This window comes from Triticum dicoccoides, chromosome 7B (assembly GCF_002162155.2).
Source record: "Triticum dicoccoides isolate Atlit2015 ecotype Zavitan chromosome 7B, WEW_v2.0, whole genome shotgun sequence".
NCBI classification, from domain to species: domain Eukaryota; kingdom Viridiplantae; phylum Streptophyta; class Magnoliopsida; order Poales; family Poaceae; genus Triticum; species Triticum dicoccoides.
Window position 1 is genome coordinate 711,839,887 of NC_041393.1, and position 17,415 is coordinate 711,857,301.

The 17,415-nt window shown below is 46.2% G+C and overlaps 1 protein-coding gene and 1 pseudogene across 2 annotated transcripts; one reads left to right on the plus strand and one right to left on the minus strand.

The window, feature by feature from the left end:
- Window positions 1-9,212: 9,212 nt before the first annotated feature.
- Window positions 9,213-12,282, plus strand: LOC119340892 (annotated as a pseudogene).
- A 520-nt stretch (window positions 12,283-12,802) lies between these two features.
- LOC119340893 lies at window positions 12,803-15,153 on the minus strand. 2 transcript variants are annotated; one of them, XM_037612792.1, is made up of 8 exons: window positions 14,934-15,152; window positions 14,754-14,856; window positions 14,301-14,397; window positions 14,151-14,197; window positions 13,815-14,064; window positions 13,490-13,730; window positions 13,297-13,329; window positions 12,803-13,195 (listed from the first exon to the last, which is right to left on the minus strand). In XM_037612792.1, the coding sequence occupies exons 2-6, from the start codon at window positions 14,808-14,810 to the stop codon at window positions 13,591-13,593; spliced, it is 591 nt and encodes a 196-aa protein (XP_037468689.1). In that variant the 5' UTR covers window positions 14,811-14,856; window positions 14,934-15,152; the 3' UTR covers window positions 12,803-13,195; window positions 13,297-13,329; window positions 13,490-13,590. The 2 variants fall into 2 exon arrangements, with proteins under 2 accessions (XP_037468689.1, XP_037468690.1); XM_037612793.1 differs by having other exon boundaries at window positions 14,754-15,153.
- Between the last annotated feature and the right edge of the window lie 2,262 nt (window positions 15,154-17,415).

Below are 17,415 nucleotides of genomic sequence, written 5' to 3' on the forward strand. Positions count from 1 at the left end.
GCCCACGATGCCGATTGAGGCGGAGGGCCTAAGCGGAAGGCGGGGGCGGCCGCCCACTTTGAGCCTCGGGGAGCTGTGACATAGAACCACCTCCGTTGCCATAGATTGGATACCTCCGGGAAGGAGCCTTCGGGCCATGGAGCATCGATGTTCCTGCTTATTGTGGCGCCCCCGCACTCTGCATGCCGCCCCTCGATCACCCTCGGCTTCACATTGAAAGTCTTGAGCCATAAGCCAAAGTGTGGGGTGACATGGAGGAAGGCTTCACACATGACGATAAACGACGAGATGTGAAGAATGGAGTCCGGAGCTAGATCATGAAAATCTAGCCCATAATAGAACATGAGCCCTCTCACGAAGGGATCAAGAGTCAAGCCCAAGCCCCGGAGGAACTAAGAGACAAATACGACGCCCTCGTTGGGCTCGGGAGTAGGGATAACCTGTCCAGGGGAAGGAAGCCTGTGCTTATCATCGGCAGTCAAATACCCGGCCTCCCTAAGCTTCGCGATATCCTCCTCTGTGACAGAGGAAGCCATCCATCGGCCTTGATGGTCGGATCCGGACATGATCGGAGATCCGAGGTGCTTGAGCTTGAGCTTTGGGTGTTGGAACTCGAAGTGCGGAAAGGCGCAAGCGTGGAGGTAAAGGGATATGCCTCGACCCCTCTATAAAGGGGGGGGGGGGAAGAATATCAAGCGTCCCCAGCGTAACCGTTAGGGACTTGCCTAAAAACATGGAGTTATGCCAACTGGCACGGTTGGATTACCCATACCCGTATTGATGAGGATCCCACGATACCACGATACCACGATACTGGAGTTATGCCAACTGGCGGTGAGGCACGGGCACAAAGAGGCGTAAGGGTGGGTTGGTAGGCGATGCTGCCACATGAGATTCCGTGAAGCCCCCCCCCCTCCCCCCTAGTTACACACCCCGGGAGGTCTTAGAGGGACGGCCGGGCAGCGGCAGTTGAGGCAGGTGAGGCAACGTGCCAGCTACGCTGGCCTCAGGGTGAGAAATGACAAATTGAACCTCTTTTGCAAAGTTTAGCCAAAAAATGACCCACCTCCCAAACTTATACCTAACCTAACCCTTTTAGTTAATGCCAAGCTCAAATGCATTGAACTTGCCTATGTGACTATGTCAGTGCCATGTATCTCAGCATTGGAGAAAAATTAGTGTTTCCCGATCGAAATGGGTGTCACGAGAATAACACCATGGTCTGTGGCATGGAGCTTTTAGAGCTCAACGACATAGTCCATGGAGTTGACTCTCTCAAAATTGCACCATCATTTTTGCCACCCTCATGGGGTCAACGCCATGGACTGTGCCATTGACCTCTAATAGCTCAACGCCATGGTTTGTGGCGTTGACATGCAAGACAATATGATGCGTCGCCAAGTAAAAGATGATGTACGTACTCAACATGACTACAGTTAGATGCTGAGCTAACTAGACAAGTGCAAGAAATAGATCAATCAGCCGGCCTTCAATAGCAAGATTAATTTAACCAGGACGTACATCATAGTTCATTAATCAACTAGATTAAAGCAATGCAATCTTAGGAGTGTTGCCATCATATTTTTTTTCTATATGTGCGTGTACTTTCAGTCCGGCCAAAATTATATGTGCGTGTACGTGTGCCGTTGGTACTGCATTGGCTACCTAGCAAAGCCTTGAGCGTACGAGTGTTCTTCAGACAGACCAATCGATCTACTCCATGAACTACTCAAGACATGCGCTACTTGCCGGAAATTAATAGGGCATACAAGTACACGACCGAGAAGCAAGAAGCTTGGAAGATCACTGGAAACTAATCACTGCCCTCGTATTAGCCCACGTTAGACATCTACTCCTTGTAAGATCAGCATGGAGTATATTCAATATGCCGCCCCTTGTGGCAGTACTGCATTCATCGGAAAGGGCATAGATGAGCGCATACCTTTTTTCCCTGGTGGTGGGCTTGATTGACTCATGGCCGACGGAGGAGATGGGAGAGGGAGACTTGCAGGTGACGCCGGCTGGAAGAAGAAGCACCCGAGAAGAGAACGTACGTGAATCAAACAGAATCAGCTAATAAGCAGGAGATATAATCGAATTCGTTAGCGAGATAATAGTCAGAGGAAAAGTAGGAGGCGATCTCATCTGGATATAGACGGGGACGTCAACTGCGCCGTTCGGTTTAGAAAAAAGAGCTCGGGACCTCTTTTTCCGAAACAGCAAAAATACCTTGGTTTCTGAGATACTGTGGTTTACAGAACTTCAGTTTTTCCAAAGCCAAACACATCAAAGTTTTCAAAACCATGGTTTTTTTCAGAAACCGCAGTATTCTCCGAAAACTTTAAAAAAACCTTGCTGCCAAACGCAGCCTAGTTTTTAGAAACTGCGGTATTACTTGCCCACCCATGGGAATACTTTGGTTTCCAATTACAGCAGTTTTCTAAAAACTTTGCTGCCAAACTAGGCCTAAAGTATTTTCCAACACTGAGGTATGTGGTGCTCACATAGCCAAGGTCAACAGGAGGAAAAGGGTTAGGTTTGGTTAAAGTTTTGGAGGTGGTTCGTGTTTTGCTGGACTTCAAGAAAAGGGACAATTTTGTTAATTCTCATGGCCCTGGGCAGCTGAAGACGGTGGCTGTTCCATCCAGGCTGGCCGGCTTGTCATCGACGGTGGGCACGGTGGCAGTCTTGGTGAGTGGAGTCGAGTGGTGGCGGTGGCCCCCCCTGCTTCCTCGTGCATGTTCAGACAAGACGACTGATGAACAAGACTGGTCCAAATCGACCACTGGGGAGCTCTGCTGCGGCCGACCGTGAACTAACTCTGCTCTAATCTCTCTAGGATAGTAGAAGGCGCACAGTTTGTTGATTGTGGCTGCCAAGACCCCCTTAATTAGTTTTCCTTGGGTGACGTAAGTTTGAAGTTTTCTCTTTGGAGACTAAAAACTAAGATTGAAGTTCGTTCAGCTCATTTATTTATGTTTACTTGCATCTGCCTGAATATTATTAGAGCTTGTGTTTCAAGTTACCGCTAAACAGATCAAAGTGAGTGTTTGCCGTTAGTTACATGTGTCAAATTCAGCTAGGAACAATATTGCCAGTGGGACAAGAATGCTATTCTGCTTCTGCCTGTAATACTATATGCTGTAGCTCCCTGTAAAAGTGATGTTTGCAGTTAGTTACACATATCAAATTCAGTTCAGAGCAACATTGCCAGTGGGATAAATGAGCGTTTGCAGAGTTAGTAGTTGCATACTTGAAATTCAGTTGAGAAACAATATTACCGGTGGTACACCAATGCTGTTCTGCTTCTGCCTATAATCTGTTCCAAATTCAGTTGAAAAACAATATTGTCGATGGTACACCAATGCTGTTCTACTTCTGCATGTGTTTCTCTTCCTGTGTGTATACTATGCGTCCTATAATCTGTTTCAAATTCAGCTGAAAAACAATATTGTCGGTGGTACACCAATGCTGTTCTACTTCTGCATGTATAGTTATTCCTATGTGTATAATACCCCCTATAATTTTTTCCATTTTGCTCATACATAAACTATTGAATCTGCAAAATCTGAGCTGAAAGTCCTTCTGTATTGGCTGATTAATTCTTGTCTTGATTGCACAGAGTCAATTGATGGAGCCATAGCCAGTCAGATGAACATACTCGTCCTCACAACTCCGGGCGGTTGCTATTTCGGCAGCGTGGACTCCGTGCAGATGCGATCATCTTGCCTGCAAGAGGACATGTTTTAATCTGCAGTGGACTCACAGCCCAGTGCTTGTATGGCTCATTACTATGTTGTTCTTCCTGTGTGATGTGACATCGATCGTGTGGCTGGCTACTGGAATTCAATCAACAGCTGTGGTCAGCGTTTGCGAAATCAGGGTGCCAGCATGGCTACTTACAGTTTAAGAAGCTTTGTTCGCAATGACACTGAGAGGTTTCTATTTTCTTTCTTTTTGTTTCCCTGGATGTTTCAACTTTTCTTTCTTTCTTTTTGTTTCCCTGGATGTTTCAACTTTTCTTCTGTCCCCCGTCCTGCCAGCCTGACTCACGCCGGTTTACTGTTTGTTTGTAGTTTGGTTGTTGTTGTTCAATTCAGTTTAAGAAGTTTTTGTCGCAACCACAGTGAGAGAAGTTTCTATTTTCTTTATTTTTTTCCGTGTCTGTTTCTGTTTTTCTTTTGGTAGTTTGGTTGTTGTAGTTCAGTTGTGGGGCAGCCAAACCCTGGCCTAGATGTTGCCCAGGATCATACATTCGGCTTGTTTGTTTAATCAATTTCAGAAATATATTTGAGAGCGATGCTCTGAAACAAGAAATGACAATTAGAGGGTTGTGTCAGGGGTCGCTAGTGCCTGGTTAGCCGGCCTTATCTCTGTTTTGTAGTCCCTCTGTTCTTAAATATTCCTTTCGCCCATGAACAAGTGTACATCTAGCTTTTGTTCTAAGTCAGTTTTAAAACTTTGATCAACTTTATAAGGAAAAGTAGCAGCATTTATGGCACTAAATTAGTATCACTAGATCGTTTTGAAATGTAGTTTGATAGTGTACCAATTTAATGTCACATATGCTACTACCTTCTTTCTATAAATGTATCACTGGATTTGATCTCCATCCATCTTTCTCAGTTCCGCAGTGCGCTGCGCGGTTGAAAGGATGGAAGAGCAGAGGGGGAAGTGCAAACTGGAAAGGAATTCCAGATTTTGCAATTTGGCTAGGGAACCCTTTTTATTATTATTATATTTATTTTGCTGAGGTGTACTTGTACTACTCCCATGAACTCTGAAGCAAACCGCTGCCCTTAAAAAACATAAAAGGAAGAAAAAACTCTGAAGCAAGCCACTTGTTACGACGGCGTTGAATGCAGTCGGGCGTCGGTAAAGAAGCTTTTTTTTTAACAGAGGCAAAAGGCTTACCTCATTTATATTAAGTAAGAAGCTTAGAGTACATTGGAGCAGCTCAACATCTAGCTTGTCAACAAAAGATACATCAAACAATTACTCTGGCAGCATATGATAATGCTCAAGTGTCTACCTCCCGTGGTGACCCAAAGCTTGTCCTCATCCTGTATGAGTTTTATTTTAAGTGTAGAATAGTGGGGTTGCTTTCTTTTGACAGACTCTAACGCCCCTCCCGTTTCAAATGACCTAGATGACCCAAGCAGATGTCAACGTGTGCTACAACCGTGGTCGGCGGTTGTTGCACTAGTAGAAAAATGACCTTATGTGAGACACATTAGTCCCGGTTCGATTTTGGCCCGGTACTAATGGTATCATTAGTACCGGTTCAAACGGCTATGCATTAGTGCCGGTTCGTGTTGAACCTTTAGTACCGGTTCGTGCCACGAACCGGTACTAAAGGGGTGGTGGCAGGCTGGCGTCAGGCCGGGGCCCCACGAGCCCCTTTAGTCCCGGTTTGTGGCACAAACCAGTACTAAAGGGCCAACCTTTAGTACCGGTTCGTGCCACGAACCGGCACTAAAGGGGTCTAACCTATAGTCCCGGTTGGAGACACAAACCGAGACTATAGGGCAATTTTCAAACTTGAAAAAAACATAACTAAATCATCCTAATTCAGAAAAATACATATAATATATCAAAATTTGCAGAACAAAAAGATTGATCCGATGAAACAACAAGTTTTCCGTTTTTGGGCGTTTTAGACGTTTTTAGACGTTTTTAGCGTTTAGTGCTAGGGTTTAGATTTCAGAGTTTAGGGTTAGGTTTTATGGCTTAAACCCTTAGTTTTTACTGTTTAGCATAGAGTTTCCGACGTTTAAAGTCTCGGGTTTAGGGTTTAGGACAATTTTTGAAATGACAAAATTGTAAAAGGAAAAAAAGATATGCTCTAATTTATGTTTTTTTGAATTTTGGTTAAATCTTGTCAAACCGGTCAAACAACTGATTCAAGAAATATAGAGTGTTACTAAATAATTACGCAATAATATTAGTGTTACTAAATAAGTATCTCAGTTTTTTTTGAATTTTGGTCAAATCTGGTCAAACTGTGGTCAAACTATGGTCAAACTACTTATTCAAGAAATATTAGTGTTACTACATAATTATTGTTTTTTAGAATAATAGTTTCAAACTCAAACAGTGAAACGTGTGACTTCATGCTCAAGCTAAACTCCTGAGGGTTAATAGGATTCACATCTTACTATTGTCAGGAAAACAACAAGTGCAGACTTGGAAACGAGGGAGAATAGAACCCGAAAGTTAAGCGTGCTTAGGCTGGAGTAGTGAGAGGGATGGGTGACCGGCCGGAAAGTTAGCCGATTTGGAATGAGTGATCCACACTTGAGCAGTTAAGAGAGGTGATTAGAGACTAAATCATCAAATAATTCAGAAAAATTTAAAATAAAAAAAAATCAATTTTTTTCCCAAAATTTTCAAAAAAAAATTCAATAAAAAAGACCTTTAGTACCGGTTGGTAACACACCAACCGGTACTAAAGGTCCCCCATACCAGGGCGCGAGCTCACGCCACGTGGTGGGCCTTTAGTGCCGGTTCATGCCAAACCGGTACTAAAGGGGGGGGGGTCTTTAGTCTCCACTCTTTAGTGCCGGTTGCAAAAACCGGCACTAAAGGCCCTTACGAACCGGTTTTAAAGCTCCGTTTTCTACTAGTGTTGCGACCGGCTACAACACCATCCCGGTGGCAACACATGACACCCTCATCGTATCGGCGATCATCTAGGGGTGCCCATGATGTTGGGCCTACCCACATCGGATGCTACGACTACCAAAGCAGAGATGCTGTGGTGGGTTGCAATGGTGATGACCTCGACAAGCATCTAGATCGTGGTGATGCAAGTGGTGGGCAACTTCTGTGTGCTGCGTCCCGGTGGCTTTCGGGGCAGACGATGTTGCCAAGGACGAAGACCAACGATCTGTTGTTCCTAGTGTAGAAGTAGAGCGTGAGTGGCAGAGAGGACGAGTCATGCATGAGAAGGGGTTGGCTTGATCCAACGACTGTAAGAGCATTTCCAGCCGCGCCCCCAACAGCCTCCAGGCGAATTTTTATGCGCCGGCGCCAAAAAAATGCCCAGTCGCGCCTCCAAAACGCTGAAATTCGTCGGCTCAGTCCGTTTTTTGGCCCGGCGATCGCAGGCCGAACCCGGCGCACTTGGGATGCTCGGGGGCTCCGGCGCAAGGGAAAAACACACCTGTCAGGCGAAAAGTCAAGCCAATCGTACAGATTCGCCTCCCATTCCCTGCGTGCTCTGCCGCTACCCTGCTGATCCCGGCGCCACCCAACACCCACCACAGCTAGATAGGCCATTCCTCGCCGGGAAAGAGAAGAGGTTTCGCCGCGGCAGCCTCTCCACCACCGTCTGCGCGATTTTTCCGGCGTTCCGATAGCGCAGGGGCAGTGTACCAGCGGGTGTGCGCCCACCACGCTCGCAAGGTGTTCGACGATTTACCTGCCTGGCCCGGCGATGGACTCGGACGATGAGGAGGCGCTCGCAGCGTTGCTGGAGGAGGAAGCCGAAGCCGCCGTCCAGGAGGAGGAGCATCTCATGGTCCTCGCCGGCCTACTCGCGAGCAATGAGAAGCCGCGTCGAGGTGGCTCAGCGACGGGGCGGGTGAAAGAAAAGAACCGGCATCGTCTGGAAGGCTAATGCATGCTCTACTTCGACTACTTTGCTGACGCTCCATTGCACGACGAGAAAACATTTCAGTGCCGTTATCGGATGAACCAAAAGCTTTTCCTCAGGATTGTGAATTCCATCCGGGAGTTCGACAGCTACTTCAAGTGCAAGAAGGATTGCACCGGCACACTTGGATTCACCTCAATCTAGAAGTGCATGACAACTATGAGGATGCTTGCATACGGAGCTCCCGGTGATTCACTCGACGACTATGGGCGCATGGCTGAGTCCACGACCATTGAGTGTTTCTACAAGTTCTGCATGGCAGTGGTGGCAGTGTTTGGACCGCAGTACTTGCGATCATCCAATGCTGAAGACACTGCTCGGATCCTAGCACAAAATGCAGCAAGAGGATCTCCTGGGATGCTTGGAAGCATCGACTGCATGCATTAGAAATGAAATAACTGTCCATTTGCTTGGCAGGGGTTGTACAAAGGCGTCAAAGGCGGTTGCAGTGTGGTACTTAAGGCAGTGGCCACACATGACCTCTGGATTTGGCACTCTTTTTTTGGGATGCGAGGAACTCACAATGACATCAACGTCCTGCAGTGCTCCCCTGTCTTTGCCAAGCTTGTTGAAGGTCATTCTCCTCCGGTGAACTTCGAGGTCAATGGGCGGCACTACAACAAGGGGTACTACCTAGTTGATGGCATCTATTCGAGATGGTCGACATTTGTGAAGACTATCTCAAACGCTGTGCTAGGAGGCAAGAAGTCCCACTTTGCCAAGGCTTAGGAGGCTCGCATGAAGGATGTTGAGCGAGCATTTGGTGTGCTCCAATCTCGATTTGCTGTTGTCCAATACCCTGCTCAGACCTGGTCGAAAGATCAAATTTGAAAGATCATGACTTAATGTGTTATCTTGCACAATATGATCATTGAGAGCGAGCAGGAAGAGCCAGTGTTTGACACTGAACCATACTACAGGCAGGGTCCTCTTGCCCAAGTTGATCACCAGCTACCGGCAACCTGGACTGCCTACCTCAATGTGCTTCAGGAGATCCGAGACTCACAGGGACATCAACAACTGCAGCAGGATCTGATGGAGCACCTACGGAGGATCACTGGCGATGCCTAGCTCGATGTGTGATGAAATATGAGTTTTTATTTGTCGAACTATATAATTTGTATTGAACTATTTAATTTTTATTGATTTTCTGTGATGAACTATGTGATAAAAAAATATTTATGTTGAGAATTCACGCCGAATGATGCTAAATATGGGCCGATTTGCGCCGATATCGGGCCATTTTTCGCCGAAAGTGGGCCAAAAAATGAGCTGACATCAGCGCCTGTGGGCGATGGCTGGATGTCCAACCGCCCCCAGAGTCGATTATACCGTCGGCTCGCCCCGAAACGGCGATTTTTATGCCTCCTGGAGATGCCAACGGCTGGCTGGAGATGCTCTAATTACCCGAAACCAAGGGCTCGGGAGGTGACCGATCTGCAATATAGCACGTCGAGTGCTGCCCATCTAAAAAGAGAAAATCCTGACACAACGGGCAAGGCGCGAACGGACGGGGCTGGCGCCACGCCTTGAGCCCACCACCACCACCACCACACCCCTGCTCCTCTTCCCACGCTTGGCAAAGAGCATTTCTTCCCTTCCCCGGCGCGTCTCCACACCACACTCCAGGCTGCAATTGCTTTGCAGCTCCGCCTCGGCGTCGCCCATGGAGCTCGCGGTCAGAGCCGCGGCGGCTTCCTGCTCCTCCGCCCCGTCGCTCAATCCCCCACGCGTCCCCTGCCGCCTTGGCCGCGGCCCGGGCCTGCCGCTGCCGGCTCGCCGGCGACGACGGCCATCGCCCTCGACCCGGTACGTACCTGCGCGGCTGCGCCACTAGCTGATTCTCATCTCAGGAAAGGCAAGGGAACGCGTTGTGTGTGTGCGCTCGCTAAAAAGAGGGGGAACGATTGTGGCACACCAAATGTTCGGTGTTATGCCTAGGCGGGGCTTTGGCAGGAGCCAAGCTTTGTTCTGTATTTAAGTAGGGTATATAATCAATTGAGAGCTAGGCGTAAGTTTAGCAGATATTTTCAGTTTGGGGAGATGATGTGTGACTCATGGCCTGCACTGCTGATATTAATTTGGCCACCAGATTCAAAGATTGAACCTCGCATGGTAGGTTAGTGACTCAGCTAAATGGTTATATGGCTGCTGCTGATATCCGTATTTCTGTTGCCTTACATGCATAGGATGATTGGCCTCTGCAATCTAGCTTCCACTATTTAACTCTGAAGATCTAATCTTTCTAGCAAGCCATCGTGTATGCTTCGGAAAAGAAGCAGCCTGCTTAATACTCCTAGCATAGTTTAGAGTCGCATTAAGTGTAAGCGTTTGATGTTATGCCAAGGTTGGACATTATTCGTACCGTGTGAAACTGACGCTCACTGTGCAAACAGTTTCAGGAGATCAAAACCGAGCTGAATGACTCAAAAACTGAGGTGTTCGCATGCCCTGTTCGCTATGAACCGCTAATAAGGACAGGGCCGCCAGGCATGAACCTGTACGTCTAAAGTTCATGAGTTACGTTCTTTCATCTCTCATGCATATCTGTTGGCTGGATTAAGATTTATGTTGTTTTGGCTTCTACGTGTGTCACAGCCCAGCGATTTATAGGTCCGGATTCAAGTGTTCAAAATGCAACAAGTCATTCACCAGCAAAGATGTCTTCTTGGATCTCACTGTCACTTCAGGAATGAAAGAATAAAGTGAACTCAAGCCTGCTAGAACCGAATTGTTCAGGAGCCCGCTCGTCTCCTTTCTTTACGAGAGGGGGTGGCGTCAGAACTTCAATCAGAGTGGCTTCCCTGGCCGCGATGAAGAGGTACATTTCTAGGACGCCTCACTCTTCTATTGCATAGACTTAAGTTGTTGCTGCTCGCTAAGTTCTTACACACCTGGCTTGTAAATGCATACATCCGTCGCAGGTAAGATTTGGTGCTTCATGTTTTGTTGTTGCAACAAAAAATGATCACCACTCTTTCATGTCTACATAATATTCATGTTTTTATGCATATAATTCTGATGTACCGTTGGTTTTATCAGTTCCAAATGGCTCAAGACTATTTCCAATCAGTCGCTGGTGGTATACTCGTTGATGTCAGCTGTGGCAGTGGCTTGTTTTCAAGGAAGTTTGCAAGCTCTGGGGCATACTCATCTGTGATTGCTTTGGACTTTTCTGAGAATATGCTCCACCAATGCTATGACTACATCAAACAAGAAGAAACCCCTATGAGCACGTGAGTTTTCCTTCGTGCTTATTTTGAGCGTTTCCTGTGAGGCTTGAAAATATGTCTTGCAACATCCAACTCTAACAAACCGCCAAGTAGACAACTTGGGCCATCACAAATTTTTGTGTGGAAACTAGTGCTTTATTTTAGTTTAATAACATAAAAGACTATGATCTATGTGTTCAGCATGTAACTGAACGATATGTGATAATCTGCTCCCTTCAATCTGTTACTACCTCAGAATGTTCTTTTTGTTCTAAGTACAGTACAGCAAATACTTACTGTTTTCTTCTTTTGGTTCTGCAGGAACCTCGCACTTGTAAGGGCTGATATTTCGAGGCTCCCTTTTGCTTCATGTTCAATTGATGCCATTCATGCTGGAGCTGCTATCCACTGTTGGCCATCCCCTTCAAATGCAGTACAGTACCTGTCTCGTTTGCACTTCTGATTCAGTATAGTACCAGTCTCATTTACCACTTTAGTCATTACATGAGAAATAATGTTCTGTATTTCTGTTAATTATTGACCGCTGAATGCGTCTATTAAATCAACCGCGATAGTTTAGTGCTTAGTTAGTTTGCTTTGAACAGCTTTGCGCAGGAACAGGGCATCTGACCTGTGTACCTATCTTTTTGTCATATGAACTTATTCATCACCATGACATTTCCCACTGCTGCTTGAAAACCAGATAGCTGAAATCAGCCGTGTGCTGAAGCCCGGTGGTGTATTTGTAGCGACAACCTTCTTATCCACCCCCACGAACAGCGGCCTGTTCTCTATCGATGCACTAAAGCCACTGAGACAGGTAAAAGAAGTCGTCGATCGTCTAGCGCCACTACTTATTTTCTGCGTGGCTGAGTGGTTACCTAGCCTGATGCGCCCTCTCATCTTTGTGCTGCAGATTGTTGGACCAGTGAACAGCAGCTACAACTTCTTCACCGAAGGAGAGCTGGAAGACCTGTGCAGATCCTGTGGCCTGGTCAACTACAGCAGCAAGGTGCAGAGGTCATTCATCATGTTCTCCGGTCAAAAGCCATAGCTGAGTATCACATCCAGACTTTCTTTGTATAGCCAGCCACGGTGTATATATAGTTGTTGTGCTTTTTTATGGGTATATATATAGCTGGTACGGTTAAATCAGGTGGCGAAAATGCAACTTAAACACGCATTAGGCCGTAACCAAAATGCACAGTCTCTGACTCTAGGGAATCCAGTCATGGAAGTTCATGAAAACATCAGTCGCGTCGTACTATCACTTAATATTTGACATGCCAGTATTTCACTCCAGTGGGTTATGTACAATGCTCTGACGAGATGTTGATTGTGGTGAAGTTCATGCATGCCTGTTGAGTACTCCACCCCACTCTGATGAACAATAGTAGCATTTCTTCAGGTTCAGGCATTGAGCAAAAGTTTTACACCTGAATAATTGTGTTGTTTCTGCACCATAAATAAAAATTTAAAGTAACTGTCGAACTACAAACCTTTTATGGTATCCATTTCTTATTAAGCTTGATAACGACCTGAATGTCTATTAAAATGTTCAAGGGTACGGACTGAATTCCTTTCTAGAGAAGATCAAGAGGGACGTATCCTGGCTCCAATTTTTACAGAACGGGTGAACCCAAGAGAGTACCGGCTGAATGACTGACTGGATATCGTCATCAACCAAAATTATTCCCAGGATGCACAACAAACCACACCATACAGCAGCAAGAAAGAAAGTATCCTAGCTACTACTCAGCCTACTGGCTGGCCTCAAGGTACAAGCAGCCATTCCGGCACCTCACGGTCGCTCAAGGTACAAGCAGAGTGGTGAAGAAACCTACTTCAGGAAGAGGCGTGTCACAGGTGCTCGATTCGAGCTATCAACTGCATTATTCCTCGAGCGGAGTGAGTGAGACTGCTTGAAGCAGTGTGTGTAAAATTACGGCACACTGTGCCATGGTGTTTAATGAAAGGTCAACCTAATTACAGCACTGTAGCAAAACCGGCAAGCCAGCAGGTCGGAGGAGCGAGTGATATTCCCATTCACAGGGCAGTTAGGCAGGAGATAGAAACTGCTCCATCCAGATGGTTCAATCTACTCTCTACTCTCGACACACTTACTATGACAGCCTATGCTTCCCACTTCTTGAAAAACAACATAACTATTGTTGCTGGGCCATTGCTACACCAGAAGTACCATATGACCTTTCTTGTACCATTCGCCAGTGCAGCTTCATTTTCGAGGGTAATCAGCTGCTAGGCTCTTGATCTTTTCAACGCAATCCCTATCTAGACGAGGCGAGGTCCTTCTTTTCACATTTCCCTGGAATTCAAGAAATGTAAAAGATGAAAAATCAGTGGTGCACCATGATGAGTTTGATAAAGTTATGATATAAAATCTTAATTTTTAGATGTGGGCCCGACCGTGAAGGCTTTCACTAGGTTTCTCCACTTATCCTGAAAGATTAAAAACATAAAAATCAACATCTTTTACAATAAAATATATGTAGACAAATAAAAGATGAATAGAGAAAAAGTGTAAAATACAACAACACAATGAGCAGAGAGAGCATGTAATGCATGTGCTTTAGTGCAATTAATCACCAATTAACTATACCTTAAGATGCTCCGCCGTTCGAACTGATATTGGAAACTTTTCGTTCTTCAACTTAGCCCATTGGCTAGCCCCATATGCAGATATGCCATCCACTAGTTCTTTCACCTCTTCAGATGTCCAATGGTCATTGTTCTTCTGGGCCCATGTTTTTGGCATGGTTCCATGTTTATCGACCATGTTCCTCTCCCGCGTGCACTTCTCACATGACTTCCATGCCTCCAACCACTTTTTGGTACGTAATCTGAAGCACATAGCATATGTGTTTAACTACTTGAGACAATGACAAATGGTACATTGCAACAAGTGAAGCCTTCATAATTCATACCTAGTAGATCGCATGCCCCCTCCACCGGCGGTGTGGCGGTGGCCGCAAGCCTCCTGCTTCTTTGCTGACAAGGCGACGGGTACATGGCCCCTCCTCCCTCTCTCGTCTCCTCCTCTTCTCCTCCTCCACCGTTGAGAGTCGTGGTGACAGGGGCCTCCTCTTTCTCAGGCAACGCCTCCGGTGGAGCGGGCATAGGTGTTTGTATGTTCATGCCATGATCACTAGTTGGTGAACAAATGTTACATTCAATCTGCAACAATGAAACATATTTTCAATGCCATTTGCCACATTCATTTGTTTTGCAAGTTTGTAGTTTTGGATGTGCAAAAATCTTGCCTCATGAGTTAAATCCGCCTCCTTTATGTACGTAGGAATGAATGCACCTGCAAGGAATCATACATTATTTGGTTTCAAAGTCAAACCATGGATAAATTGCTTGCTTGTGTAACAAAGTTTGGAATATACCGCAACAATTAAGCATCGTACCTTTCAGCCATCTATCCAAATCATGGGGTCCTTCTAAGAGTGCTTGAAAGTCCATGGTGCCATAATCTACATATGTTGACTGAATTTTAATCTCCGCCTGTCATCAAGAACAATGAAATATATGTTGTTATTGTGTCGGGATTTTGACGAGCCTGTTGCGAACTCTATATCCATGTCAGATTTGGTAAGATCTAAAGAGTGGGGATCGTATATGAACTATGCTTGTTGACATATATTACATCCAGATAAAATGAAGCTTGAATAAACCATGGAGTATGCTTCAATACTTTTTATTGATCATTTTGGTTGTGCTTATACTCTTCTTCCAGATAAGTTACGAATTTTTAGTTTAGACATATAGGCTGGCTCCACTTTTATATTGAAATAAAACCAAGCATCCAACTAGTCATCATCTCTAGCATAGATACGTGATCTGATCAACAAAGTGAATACCTGTTGTCTTGGAAGAGGATCGGCCAAGATGGGCGCCCAAATGTCAACTAGTTCCATTGTGTCAGTGAGCAGCTACCACACTTCACTTGTCCAATGTAGGAAACTGAAATCACGGCTAGAGTTAATGTGTTTATTTAATAGTACTACATACTGTAAATCGATTGATGAAAAAAAAAATACTTATGCCCTGGTGCACCGCCGTGGCGGCGGCTGTCTCCCGGCGACGGATGTCGGACTAGTATGCCGCCGTCCGAGATCGTAGTTGCAGACGACCAGAGCAGAGCCGGCCGGCGGCCTCTGCTCGGAGACACACTCGCGGAGACGGACCTCGTTCCTCGACCTCTCCTGGATGCTAGCTACGGTGTGAGAGAGTGGCCGGCCGGGCGGTGGCGGGCGTTTATATGAATTGCCAAGCTAGCAACTTCCGGGAAGCTGCCCGGCCCCCGATTAACTTACACTAAGCTCGATGGAGCTACTACGTTCCACAGAAACTAAACCTTCTTTTTGTTACCTCCATGGACGAATGCCATGATGCGATGTGAGCTTGGGGTCGCAACTTCCACGAAGCTTCCTCCTCCCCAAATATAAACCGGCATGGCACCATCCCCTGTTCAATTCTAGCACTACTCTAGCTAGCTAAGCGCCATTGATGCGGGTACAGGTCAGAGGCTCACAGCCATGGCATATAGTCAACTGCATGCACCGGTCAGGCGTGTAGTGATGATGGGCCGTCCTTTTCATTAGTTTGTGCTAACGGCTAGTGCAGGCTCATGGCTGTGCCTTTGGCTTAAAATGGTTACTGGCAAGCTTCACAGCAATGCATTATAGTCGACGGATGGATAGCTTTTACTGGAACAAGGGCAGACTCGTAGCTGGGCCTTTAGCTTAAAATGAGTATGTCCATCTATTTATGCTTCTATTTGCTATCCCGAAGAACCTAACCCATGTGATGTGAAGCAGACACAAGGCTAGCTTAATCATGCCCACTGACTTGCAGCGAAATTAAACTGGGCGGCAGTGTTCTAGAATTCGTTTCAACTTTTGGCCGGTGTGGTAGATAGAGAATTTACTGCAAGAGTGCAGAAGTGTTATTACAAAACACAACATGTTTCAGGCTTCGGCACGAAGTAGAAAGATGGGCGCAAATATGGGTCACATGACATGATCACAAACAAATTCTTAGTAGTCGGGCATGCTACTGTTCCCAACAGCGAATATTATTCCATTTTTCAAATTTAAAAGAATAAGGTTCAAGGTTACATAGTGCATTATTACACGTTATAGTCGTATCGTTAAATTCATCTAAACCTAAATCGATTGTGTGTTTCTCATCAAAAGATTGGGATACCATAGTGCTATCACACACCCTTCCTCAAGGTTTGGTGGGTGGGTTAGGTGTAGTTCTTGGTGAAAGCTGAGTTTGTCCACGGGGGTGGAAGTTGGGGAAGGAGGTTGATGCTCGCGAAGATGGCACCCAAGTGGTTCCTTGCCCTCCTTGGGACCTTACATGCGTTTTCGAATTAGTCACTTCTCACTCCAGACTGCGGGCATGTTTAGTGGTGGAGGTCAACTTTTATCGACATCGGTGTTGGAGCTTCTCAGCAAGTTGCAGTGTTGGGTTGCCAGTGTTGCCCTTTCCCCCCTTCTCACAGGAGGGGTTTTTCAAGTTAAAATCCATTTGCCCCCTGTGTTGATTTGACCTTTTTCATTTTCTTGCTTGTCGCATCTCTGCATCATTGTGATGCACATAACCTTTTTTTTATTATAGTTGATGTAAGGCAACAAGTCCAGAGACATCAACAAGTACAATTCAAAGCATAAATAATCATGATCGAACCATTACATGATATGAAATTAACATCTACAACTAAATTGTCTTCTTCCAGAACAACGCCTCCAAGAAAGAATAAACACCCTCGTGCCGCCGTTGCCACGTCTGGTCGGAGATGTTTTGGACAAGGATTTTTACCATGATTGCCGACACCAACCAATGGAGGTCAGTATACAACAACAAGGAGATAACACCTTCAACAAGGTAACACCTACGCCTTGAACAAGGAGATAACACCCTCAACAGCAAGAAGTACATCACTGTTGAGCCTGACCAGTAATGGGCAGGACAAGGTTTTCACCCCAGACATGAAGCGGTGCTCCCGTCACCATCTTGATGCTGGATCTTCCGATAGTCGCACCAGTTAGTACTAAACGTCATACCAAAAAAGCGCTAGCGTATTGGTGGGGCTTCTTCCCACCTTCGAACATCGCCATGACCATCGGGAAGTCGTCCATGTCGTGGCGGGGATGCGGCCGTTGCCACTCTGCACCACCGCGCGTCGACCTACATCATCCACCATGCCACTGCCATGGTGCTAGATAATGAGAGGGAGTCGTCGGTGTGTGACCCTGCGTTGACTAAAATCTTCCTTCTAGGACCTAGGCCTGCACGGGCCTAGATCCGGCCTGACGACAGCTGGAAAATTCCTTTTGCACCATTAGTGGGCGTCCACATCGCCGCATCTGACCGCCCCTTGCGCCGCTGCGAGTAGCCCCATGACCCTTAACCTCCTTGTTGCGGTCATCGAGAGCCACCATCCTTGTCGTAAAGACCAGCAGAGGCTGTCGATCTGAACACTGCTGCCAGTGTCGGTACGTCCAACGGAGG

What these genes read in the sequence shown, in the direction of transcription:
- LOC119340893 (XM_037612793.1), bottom strand. Translation starts at nt 14,810, where the DNA reads ATGGAACTAGTTGACATTTGGGCGCCCATCTTGGCCGATCCTCTTCCA. An exon ending in ATCCTCTTCCAAGACAACAG is followed by an intron (nt 14,398 to 14,753) that starts GTATTCACTTTG and finishes TCTTGATGACAG; the next exon opens with GCGGAGATTAAAATTCAGTC. An exon ending in TTTGGATAGATGGCTGAAAG is followed by an intron (nt 14,198 to 14,300) that starts GTACGATGCTTA and finishes GATTCCTTGCAG; the next exon opens with GTGCATTCATTCCTACGTAC.